At 41.1% G+C, this 12,681-nt stretch overlaps 1 protein-coding gene across 1 annotated transcript in view; it reads left to right on the plus strand.

The window, feature by feature from the left end:
* LOC124237099 (ribonuclease inhibitor-like) overlaps positions 1 to 12,681 on the plus strand; it is a 53,956-nt gene that overhangs the window by 10,154 nt on the left and 31,121 nt on the right. Inside the window, exons 4-6 of the mRNA XM_046656373.1 lie at positions 8,665 to 8,813; positions 11,050 to 11,190; positions 11,591 to 11,736. Coding sequence (XP_046512329.1) covers positions 8,665 to 8,813; positions 11,050 to 11,190; positions 11,591 to 11,736 — 436 coding nt within the window. The remainder of the gene's footprint in view (positions 1 to 8,664; positions 8,814 to 11,049; positions 11,191 to 11,590; positions 11,737 to 12,681) is intronic.

Raw genomic sequence — 12,681 nt, forward strand, 5'->3', positions numbered from 1 at the left:
TAGGTGCCAGGAACCGGGGGGAGGGGAGAATGAGAGTTATTGTTTAATGAGGACAGAGTTTCAGCTTTGCAAGCTGAAAAGAGTCTGGAGATGGAAAGTGGTGAGGGTTGTACAACAATGTGAAGGTACTTAATTCACTGAACTGTCACTTAAAAATGGTTAAAGTGGTCAATTTTATGTTATGTGTATTTTACCACAATTAAAAAATAAATTTAAAAAAAGATATTTTAAGTATATAACCAGAATTTTTAGTTGTTTTTATTCAGAGAGTCAGTCAAGGTGCCCAGTCCATTCAAGCTGGAAATGGAAAGCAGTCTATGCATGTTAAGAGTGATCCTGAACAGCTCCTTAAAATGCAGCCCTCTTCGTTGTCAGGAGGCTGCTGAGGACTTCATGGTACATGTCTGTGGTCTTGCCCCAGGGAGCGACACTGCAAACCACAGGTTGAAGTCTTTGGGACCTGGCCAAGAGCCTGTTTTGCACAGCCCAATGTTCACATAGACACTGACGTGCCACATTGCCTCCTCTGTCAGAAGGACAGCTTGAGAAATCCAATCCAGCATTCAAACTAGGCGTTCTCTCATTAAAGAGGCCACAGGCACCAGCTCTGTAGTTAAGGTTGCAAGTGCTTTTTAATTTTCAGCCAAGGTATAATTTGGAATCCTATCCCTGACCAACATGTCATTACCTCGAAAAACACTAAATCCTGCAAATGCCACCAAAGCCTCTTTTAGGCTTAAATTCTGAACGGAAGGAATCCTCAGGTCATGGTGATTCTAATTGCTAAAAGGTGGCCTTCATGATTTGTAGCTTTACATACTCTCTCCTGTCAATTAGGAAGGGATTTAACCATGACTGGGATCCCTTGTTACCACAAGAAATGACCTTGCCACAGACCCCTCCATTCAGAGAACTTGAGATGGTGCCAGATGCTCATGTGTTGCCACCAGTCCAGCTGCTTCAACATGAGAAGCACCTCGTTGCTGCATTTGCACAGTCCAGTTCTGAGCAGACCTCTAAATCCTAATAATGACTATAACTAGGAATATAAATTATTTATGAGATCATTTGACTATTACAATTTTTATCTAATTATGGGAAGATTGGTATAGCAACACTTCTGTATTAAAAAGAACACAACCACAGGAGGATAAATTTGTTGGTTAGAATGTCAACATCTGGAGGATTGCTGGGAAGATGATGCTATAGGAGGGCTCTGAACTCACCTCCTCCCATGGACACAACAAATTTACAAGTATCCTTGGAACAATTACCCCTGAGAACTGGAAACTGAACCCCAACAACAAGGGACAATGCTGACCGAGGTGGAAGAGGCAGAAATACCTTTCTGGAGAGGGAAAAAGCCATGTTCTAGCTGCAGAACTTCACAGCTGGGAGAAATTTCAAGTCATATAGGGGATCAGCCCCAGGTTCCAATGCCTGAAACAATTGTGTGTGGCCACACCTGGGGCCAGCCCTACCCAGCTGTGCTCCTGAGAGAGCTGATAACAGACTTCCAGGCCAGAGCCGTACAGCAATTGTAAGCCCCTGAGCCTAGCAACCAGCCACAGTGGCACCTACTCACTTAACAGAAAAATGGCAGCAAGAATGTGCTATTGAACCTTGTAGAAACCTGTGCTGGGGCTCCCCATGCCTGATAAGGTGGCTGAAAGGACCATAGCAGCCACTCACAGCTGAGCCTTACCACCGGCCAGCCAGGGAGACAGCCTAGCCTCCTCGTGCACCTGCAGTAAGAGCAACCCTGCCAGAACAGAAGGACACATGTATCCCACACAGGAAACACTCCTGCAACATTTGGAACTGATGATGAGAGGGAAGCCCATTCCTGGGCTTCATGAGGCATCTCTTACACAAGTCCACTTCTCCAAGATTGTGAGACATAGCTGATCTACCTAAAACATAGAGATAAGCTCAGAGAAATAGGCAAAATGAGGAGACAAAGGAATATGTTTCAGATAAAGGAACAAGACAAATCCTCAGAAAAAGAACTAAACAAAACAGAGATAAACAATCTACCTGATAAAGAATACAAACTAATAATCATAAGGATGCTCACTGATTTTGGGAGAAGAATAGATAAATACAGTGAGAACTTCAACAAAGAATTGGAAAATATAAAAAGAACCAATCAGAACTGAAGAATACAATAATGGAAATGGAAAATTCACCAGAGAGAATCAATCGCAGAGTAGATGATACAGAAGAACAGATCAGTGAGCTGGACAAAATATTAGAGGAGATCATCCAAGCTGAACAGATAAAAGAAAAAAAATAATTAAAAAGAACAAAGACTGTCTAAGAGACCTCTGGGATGACTCCAAGCACACTAACATCCATATTATAGGTGTACCAGAAGAAGAAGAGAGAGACAAAGGGGCAGAGAATCTATTTGAAGAAATAATAGCTGAAAACTTTCCTAATCTAAGGAAGGAAACAGATATCCAGGTACAGGAAGCACAGAGAACACCAAAGAAGATAAACCCAAAGAGGCCCACACCAAGATACATTATAATTAAAATGTCAAGAACTAAAGACAAAAAGAGAATCCTAAAAGCTGCAAGAGAAAGGCAACAAGTTACATACAAAGGAAACCCCATAAGGCTATCAGCTGACTTCTCAGCAGAAACCTTACAGGCTAAAAGGGAGTAGCATGACATATTTGAAGTGCTGAAAGGGAAACACCTACAGCCAAGAATACTCTACCTGGCAAGCTTATCATTCAGAATGAAAGGAGAGATAAAAAGTTTTCCAGACAAGCACAAACTAAAGGAGTTTATCACCAATAAACCAGCCTTAGAAGAAATGGTAAAGGGGTTTGTTTAAGTGGAAAAGAAAATACCACAAATAGGAATAAGAAAATTATCCAAAAAATAATAGTAAAATCACTGGTAAAGGCAAATATACAGTAAAGGTAGCAGACCAACCACCTATAAAGCTAATATGAAGGTCAAAAGACAAAAGTACTAAAATTATCTGTTTCTAACAAAGGAGGTTAATGAATACACACACAAAAAAAAGCGGTTAAATATGATATCAAAAACATAAAATATGGGGCTGGACTTGTGGCGTACTGGTTAAGTTTGCGGACTCTGCTTCAGCAGCCCAGAGTTCACTGGTTCAGATCCTGGGCAGGGACCTACACACCACTCATCAAGCCAAGCCCACATAGAAGAACTAAAAGGATTTACAACTAGGCAGTACAACTATGTGCTAGGACCTTGGGGAAGGGAAAAAAAAAAGAGAGGAAGATTAGCAACAGATGTTAGCTCAGGGTCAATCTTCCTCAATAAAAAAAAAAGAGCATACCTTAAAAAAAAAATCAGGGGCTAGGCTGGTGGTGCAGCAGTTAAGTTTGCACATTCCACTTTGGCAGCCCAGGGTTTGCCAGTTCAGATCCCAGGCGTGGACCTATGCACCACTTATGCAGCCATGCTGTGGCAGGAGTCCCACATATAAAGTGGAGGGAGATGGGCAGAGATGTTAGCTCAGGGCCAGTCTTCTTCAGCAAAAAGAGGAGGATTGGCCGCAGATGTTAGCTCAGGGCTAATCTTCCTCAAAAAAAAAAATCATCTCAAAGAGCTGTTGCTCCATTAGGAATAAAAAAAAAAAAAAAAGAAGCTCAAAGTGTAAAAAAATAAAGAAAATAAAATATAGGAAGAGGGGAGTAAAAGAGTAGAGCTATTAGCAAGAGGTCAAACTTAAGAAACCATAAACTTAATATAAATTGCTATTTATTTAGGTTAGTATATATGAACCTCATGGCAATCACAAACCAGAAACTTATAATAAATACACAAAAAAATTAAGAGAAAGGAACCCAAATATAATGCTAAAGAAAGCCATCAAGCCAGAAGGGAAGAGAGCAAGAGAAGAGGAAAGGAACAGAGAAGAACTACTAAAGCACGCAGAAAAAAAGTAACAAAATGGCAATAAGTACATACTTATCAATAGCTACTTTAAATGTCAATGGATTAAATGCTCCAATCAAAATACATAGGGTGGCTGACTGGGTAAAAAAATAAGACCCATATACATATATATACTGCATCCAAGAGACACACTTCAGACACACTTCAGACACCTAAAGACACTCACAAATGGAAAGTGAAGAGATGGTAAAAGACACTCCATGCAAATGGCAATGAAAAGAAAGCTGGGGTAGCAATACTTACGTTAGACAAAATAGACTTTAAAACAAAAACTGTAACAAGAGACAAGGAAGGGTACTATATAATGATAAAGGGAACAATTCAACAAGAGGATGTAACACTTGTAAATATCTATGCAGCCAACATAGGTACACCTAGATATGTAAAGCAATTGTTAGCAGACATAAAAGGAGAAATAGACAGTAACACAATAATAGTAGGAGACGTTAACACTGCACTCACACCAATGGATAGATCATCCAAACAGAAGATCAATAAGGAAACATTGGCTTTACATGACACGTTAAACCAGATGGACTTAGAAGATATATACAGAACATTCCATCCAAAACCCACAGAATACACATTCTTTTCGAATGCACATAGAACATTCTCCAAAGTAGATCACATATTAGACCACAGAACAAGTCTCAATAAATTTAAGAAGATTGAAATAATACCAAGCATCTTTTCTGAACACAACAGTATGAAACTAGAAATAAACTATAGGAATAAAACTGGAAAAGCCACAAATATGAGGAGATCAAACAAAATGTTACTGTTAGGTCAATGAGGAAATCAAAGGAGAAATAAAAAAATATCTGGAGACAAATGAAAATGAAACTACAACATACCAAAATTTATGGGATACAGCAAAAACAATTCTAAGAGGAAAGTTTATAGCAACATAGGCCTACATCAACAAAAAAGAAAAATCTCAAATAAACAATCTAACAGTGCACCTAAAGGAACTAGAAAAAAGGAAGAATAAAGGAAGCCCCAAATCAGTAGAAGGAAGGAAATAATAAAATAAGAGCAGAAATAAATAAAATAGAGACCAAAAAAAAATAGAAAAAAATCAGTGACACTAAGAGCTGGTTCTTTGAAAAAATAAGTAAAATTGACAAACCTTTAGCTAGACTCACCAAGAAAAAAAAGAGAGAACTCAGAAACGAAAGAGGAGAAATTACAATGGACACCTCAGAAATACAAAAGATTATAAGAGAATACTATGAAAAGCTATACACCAACAAATTGGATAAGCTAGAACAAATGGATAAATTCTTAGAATCATACAACCTTCCAAAACTGAATCAATAAGAAATAGAGAATTTGAATAGACCAATCACAAGTAAGGAGATCAAAACAGTAATCAAAAGCCTCCCCAAAAATAAAAGTCCAGGACCAGACAGCTTCCCTGGTGAATTCTACCAAACATTCAAAGAAGATGTAACACCTTTCGTTCTAAAACTCTTCCAAAAAATTGAAGAGGAGTGGAAGCATCCTAACTCATTCTATGAGGCCAACATTACCCTGATATCAAAAGCAGACAAAGACAACACAAAAAAAAGAAAATTATAGGCCAATATCACTGATGAACATCTATGCAAAAATCCTCAACAAAATACTAGCAAATCAAATACAACAATACGTCAAAAAAATCATACTCCATGATCAAGTGGGATTTATTCCAAGGATGCAGGGATGGTTCAACATCTGCAAATCAATCACCATGATTCACCACATTAACAAAATGAAGAATAAAAATCACGTGATCATCTCAATAGATGCAGAGAAAGCACTCGACAAGATACAGCATCCATTATGATAAAAACTCTGAATAAAATGGGTATAGACGGAAAGTACCTCAACAAAGTAAAGGCCATATATGACAAAACCACAGCTAATATCATACTCAATGGAGAAAAACTGAAAGCCATCCCTCTAAGAACAAGAACCAGACAAGGATGCCCACTTTCACCACTCTTATTTAACATATTATTGGAAGTCCTAGCCAGAGCAATCAGGCAAGAAAAAGAAATAAAAGGAATCCCAATTGGAAAGTAAGAAGTGAAACTGTCACTATTTGCAGATGACATCATTTTATTTATAGAAAACTCTAAAGAATCAACCAAAAAAACTCTTAGAAATAATAAATGAATACAGTAAAGTTGCAGGATACAAAATCAACATACAAAAATCAGTTGTGCTTCTGTACACTAACAATGAAGTAGCAGAAAGAGAGATTAAGAATACAATCCCATTTATGACTACAACAAAAAGAATAAAATACCTGGGAATAAATTTAACCAAAGAGGTGAAAGACCTGTACCCTGAAAACTATAAAACATTGTTGAAAGAAATTGAAGAAGACACAAAGAAATGGAAAAACATTCCATGCTCTTGGATTGGAAGAATTAACATAGTTAAAATGTCCATACTTCCTAAAACAATCTACAGATTCAATGCAATCCCTATCAAAGTTCAAACAACATTTTTCACAGAAATAGAAGAAAGAATCCTAAAATTTATATGGAGCAACAGAAGATGCCAAATAGCCAAAGGATTCCTGAGAAAAAAATACCAAAGCTGGAGCTATCACACTCCCTGATTTCAAAATATACTACAAAGCTATAGTAACCAAAACAGCATGGTTCTGGCACAAAAACAGACACACAGATCAATGAAGCAGAATCAAGAGCCCAGAAATGAAGCAACGTGTCTACGGACAGCTAATTTTTGACAAGGGAGCCAAGAACATACAATGGAGAAAGGAGAGTCTCTTCAATAAATGGTGTTGGGGAAACTGGACAGCCACATGCAAAAGAATGAAAGTAGACCATTATCTTCCACCATACACAAAAATTAACTCAAAGTGGATTAAAGATTTGAATGTAAGACTGGAAACCATAAAATTTCTAGAAGAAAACATAGGCAATACACTCTTCAACATCAGTCTTAGCAGCATATTTTCAAATACAATGTCTGACCAGGCAAGGGAAGCAAAAGAAAAAATAAACAAATAGGACTATAGCAAACTGGAAATCTTCTGCATAGCAAAGGAAACCATTAACAAAACCAAAAGACAACCTAACAATTGAGAGAAGATATTTGCAAACCATATATCTGATAAGGGGTTAATATCCAAAATATATAAAGAACTCATACATCTCAACAACAACAACAAAAACAACCCAATTGAAAAATGGGCAAAAGATCTGAACAGACATCTTTCCAAAAAAGATATACAGGCTGCCAACAGGCAAATGAAAAGATACTCAACATCACTAATTATTAGAAAAATGCAAATCAAAACTACAATGAGGTATCACCTCACTCCCGTCAGAATGGGTGTAATTAACAAGACAAGAAATAACAAGTGTTGGAAAGGATGTGGAGAAAAGGGAACTCTCATACACTGCTGGTGGGAATGCAAACTGGTGCAGCCACTGTGGAAAACATTATAGAGATTGCTCAAAAAATTAAGAATAGAACTACTGTGTGATCCAGCTATTCCACTACTGGGTATTTATCCAAAAACCATGAAAACATGAATGCATAAAGATAGATTCACCCCTGTGTTCATTGCAGCATTATTCACAATAGCCAAGACTTGGAAACAACCTAAGTGCCCATCAAGGGACAGATGGATAAAAAAGATGTGGTATGTATACACAATGGAATACTATTCAGCCATAAACAAGACAAAATCTTGTCATTTGCAGCAACATGGATGGACCTTGAGGGTATTATGCTAAGTGAAATAAGTCAAACAGAGAAAGTAAAATATCATATGATCTCACTTGTAAATAGAAGTTAAAAACAACAAACAGATAGACACAGAGATTAGATTAGTGGACACTAGAGGGGAAAGGGGGAGGCAGGAGGGCAAAAGGGGTAACTGGGCACATACATGTGATGATGAATGATAATTAGTCTCTGGGTGGTGAACATGATGTAGTCAACACAGAAATCAAAATATAATGATGCGCACATGAAATTTATATAATACTATAAACCGATGTTACCTCAATAAAGTAATTAATTAATTAAATTTTAAAAAAGAATAGTGACATCTGTATTAGTTGCTCAGGCTGCAGTGACAAAGTGCCACAGAATGAGTGGCTTAAACAGCAGAAATTTATTTTCTTGCAGTTCTGGAGGCTGGAGGTCTGAAATCAAGATGCCGGCAGCGTTGGTTTCTGCTGAGGCCTCTCACCTTGACTTGTAGATGGCCGTCTTCTCCCTGTGTCTCCACATCGTCTTCTTTCTGTACACATCTGTGTCCAAATGTCCTTTTCTTAGAAGGACACCAGTTACACTGGAGTGGAGCCCACCCTAATGACCTCATTTTAGCTTAATTACTTCTTTAAAGGCCCTGTCTCCAAATACAGCCCCATCCTGAGGTGCTGGGGTTCGGACTTGAACATGGGAATTTGGAGGGACACAATTCAGCCCATGATAACATCTAAAAAGATGTGCTCCAATGTCTTATCTCATCATAAAGCTTGGTGTTTCCCATATAATTCCTCAATGAGTCTTCATTCTAAAGGGAAATTATGTTATTTTCATCCGACTTTCTCTTTGGGTAATTAGAAAGTTATCTTAGAGCCAAAAATGTTAAGGTAATTAACACAATTGACTTTTAAGCAATATTAAAACACAGAACATTCTTGTCTTCATTGTGTAAGAACTTTTTACCTTGCATTCTTAGGCTTCGCTTCTGGAGTTGAAGGGGCGCAGCACCTGCCCATTTACCACCCTAGAGCTCATTGATTGCAAGATGGATCCGTGGTCTCTCGGGAGACTTGGGGAGGCTCTGCAGTTCAGCAGTTTGCACTCTCTTGTCCTGGATTACTGCAAGTAAGGCTGGAATGTGAATCCTGCAGGGCTGTTAACTTCTGTCAGCTGGAGGAGGCAGAGACAGGGGAGGGCAATGTCCTGGTTCCTTGCGCCTCATCAAGTCACTGCTGAAAAGGGGATTCTAGTGCATCCTTAGAGGTAATGTTCCTGAGTAAATGTTGGGGTTCTCAAAAAGAGTCTCTATTCATTCATTTATTCTTTCAACAAATATTTGTTGAAGGCCAATTTGTGCGAGACACTGTGATCATTGCTAAGGAAGATACAGATATATATAAGGCAATGCCGCTGACCAAGGGAGTCCGGGGGATAGTAGAGGAGAAGACATGCTCCTGACTATGTATAATGCAAAGTAGAAAGCCTGAATATCACAGAAGATGTCCATATACATTTTAGTGGTAGTTTGGATAACGGAAAGCACAATTCCTGAGGTGATGGGTCAATATTCACCAGGAGAGGATGTGGGAGGAAAGGTGATGCTAGGGAAGAGACAAGTGAGTCCTTTAGAGGGCGGGGACACCACCATGTCAGGGCAGGGTGAGAGGGTACTGATGATAATAATACCAGCTAATGGTTATTGAGTGCTTACTGTGTGCCAAGCACAGTACATGGATTATCTCATTTATTCTCCCAAAAAGAGATAGATATGTACCGTGACATATAGATGTATGATAGATATGTACCATTTCTACCCTTAGACTATGGATGAGAAAAGACTCGGGGGATTAATTGGCTTATTCAAGGCCATTCAGCTCTTAGGGATGGAACCTAGAAGTGAATCAGAGCCCACCTCTGATCCATGACACTAGATTGCTGGGGTCTATAATTTACCATCCATGGACAATTTCAAACTGCTTGTGTGATCTGGGTAAGTCATGCAGCCGCTCTGATCTATAATGAGATGATCTCCTCCACTTCACTAGTCTATGCTTCTGTGACGATCCCCATGTAGCCAGGTGGTACCCTGTACTCAAAAGGCCAGTGAGCTGTGAGGTGACAGAGATGATTCAAGCTTGAGAAGTGGCACCACAGAGACTCAAAGTCCCTCCCAAGGAACAAGGGTCTTATTAGGGCTCTGGTTGTGACACTGGATGAGTCTGTCAGCAAAAGCTGGGGAGAGGGAGTTCTCTGTGGAGGTTCTCTAGGTTTCTAAAATGCTGAGAGGAGCCTTAGGCAAGGTCTCCTAATGCAAGGCAGCAGCCGGCCAAGGTCCTCAGGAAACTTGCCAGCTTCCCGCACCGCACAGGGCAGAACCAGCCCCACTGCTCTGAGAACCCTCAAGACCCCAGCCCTTGGGCTGGACCCAGAGACCTGCCTTAGTGGAAAGAGAAAGAAAGAATTCCCACCTTCAGGAAACAGCTTGTTTTAATTGTCAGTTGAAATCCTGCTGCTGCTAAGACACCCAGAGTTGTCAGGGCTGGGTAGCTGGGAATCACACCCGAGACGTCAACACTAGTGAAATCGCAGGGTCCCAGCCCCCGGGGATGGAGTTCTTTCCACACTGTCTTCCCAGATAGGCTGTGAAGGCAGCATGTGCTTTTTTCTCAGGCACCGCTACATTCCCACAATCAGTGCGGTAGCTGGCCCTCAATAATTACTTGTTAAGTGAATTAATAGATTTTAAAAGTTATTTCTGTTAATACTACTCACCTCATTTTAAAGTTCAAGCCTGGATGTTCCACATTCCCTGAAGATGTCCCCTTACCTCCCCCATGCTCAGTTCCCTCACCTAATACCTTCCCGGAGGCTGTGGCTGGCGTCAATGAGCCGATGCTTGTGGTTCCACTTTGCAAACCCTAAGGGCTGTGCCGTGCAAGGTGAGAAGCAGCACCAGCCGTGAAAGGAGGGTGGGAGGTTGAACTTTCCTGAGCCTGCTTTGGACACACTTTAACGGGCCCCTCCTCGCAGAGTCCTCCCAGGCTCCTTCGTCCCTGCCAGCCAGTTCACCTGTCTTCAGGAGTCAGAGCTTGCTCTCCGTCCGCTCCCTCGAATGGGCGCTTCAACCTGCCCTCTGCTCTCTTTGCCCAGGAAGCAGACTCCGGGTGCCCCTTCCTCCACACGCAGGCTGCCCCCCACGGCCCACCCAGCCCACCCCCACCGCCTGCCCCAGCCCAGGCAGCCCACGCTGGGGATCAGCAGATGTGCCTCCACCTGCCCTGCAGAGGGCTTTCAAATCAGTAAGCCGGTGGGTGACACAGCTTTTAAAAGTCACTAATTTGTGCCTGTCGTTTCTTTTTAGCTTTGGAATTGAAGAAATTGAGCGTATTTTCTCGGGCCTGGAGAACAACCAAAGGCTCCAAGGCCTCAGCCTGCGTTACTGTGGTCTGGGGCCACGGAGCGGGCCAGCGCTGGGCTCAGTCGTAAGCCAGAGTGCTGTCCGGTGAGACGCGTCCCCCTTCCCACCACCTCCCATCTTGGCACTGCTCTGTCTTGAGTTGTATCACAGCTTGTTTACAGAGCCTACTAGCTATGAGTTCCCCTGACTTTTCATTATGATTTTAATCATCTTTTTCTCCCTTCTAATTACTTTTGGTTTCTTTTTCTTATTATAAGAGAAAGATCCTTTACTTACTTTTGAAAATCAAGGGTGGCAGGCCAAATACATGTTTTTGGCCAGATGACATGGTCACAAGGTCTATTTTTTTTGTGACATAGTCTGTTTATTATGATTATTTATTATTTTATAACTAGATCTATTATTTTATGAGATGACCTCAAATCCAAATTTGAGGAAGTGGAAATAACACCAAATGAACAGTGTGTTTCGCCCCCTTCCCCAGTGAGCTGCACCTCGACGGCAATTACTTGCAATGTTCTGGAGCTCTGGCTCTGCTCAGACCCCTAGCAGAGTATGCAGAGATGCAGGGCAAAGGCTGGCCCACCACATCCTCACCAGACGCCAGGAATCCCCCTCAGCTGCTCGGAGGTAAGCACTGGAGAATTTGGCCTTAAAGTCCTTTTGGGGCCACCCAAAAGAGGAAAACTTTGGTTTGGGATTAAAATTACCTTCCCAGTGGTCAACGGAGAATCTTCTTCCTGAGTATGTGTGGGAGCAGAATGACGGTCCCCAAAGATGAGTTTGTCCTGTTCTTCAGAACCTGTGACTATGTTACTTCACATGGCAAAAGGGACCTTATAGTCCTTTTAAATTAAATCAAGTGATTAAATTAAAGACCTTGAAATGGAGAGATTAGCTTGGATCATCCAGGTGCGTCCAGTGTAATCACAAGGATCTCTATAAAAGGGAGGCAAGGGGGTCAGAGTCAGAGAGAAGGAGATGTGACAGTAGAAGGAGAGGTCGGAGTGATGTGAGGAAGAGGCCGTGAGCCTCTAGTAGCTGGAAAGGACAAGGAATCTAATTCTCCAGAGTCTCAGGAGGAACCCAGCGCTGCCAATGCCTTAACTTTTGCCTGTAATGCCCGTTTCAAACTCCTGACCTCCAGAACTGTAAGGCAATAAATTCGTATTGTTTAAGCCACTAAGTTTGTAGTCATTTGTTACAGCAGCAAAAAGAAACAAGTATAGCATGTTAATTGGAACTCTTCCAGTTAAAAGTGAAAGCAGCCCAAACAGAATTAAAGAAAAATTGGGGTTTATTGGCCCAAGTAACTGGGACGTCCACAGGTGGGGCTGTCTTCAGAGATGGCTGAAGTCAGGGGCTCAAATCATGTCAGCAGGAGACCCTGAGTTTGCTGCTCTTGACTCTTCTTCCCCTCCAAGGGTTGGCCTATCTTCCAGAGCAGCCAATCTTCCTCCAAGCAGGAAACAGCACTTGACATGTCTGCCAGCAGTCCAAGGGCTGTATCATCATGACTTGTAATCAGTCAGAAAGGGTGAGTCTCCTTCTTCCAGTGGCTGTGGGTCGAATCCC

The sequence above is a fragment of the Equus quagga genome, chromosome 1 (genome assembly GCF_021613505.1).
Source record: "Equus quagga isolate Etosha38 chromosome 1, UCLA_HA_Equagga_1.0, whole genome shotgun sequence".
NCBI classification, from domain to species: Eukaryota; Metazoa; Chordata; class Mammalia; order Perissodactyla; family Equidae; genus Equus; species Equus quagga.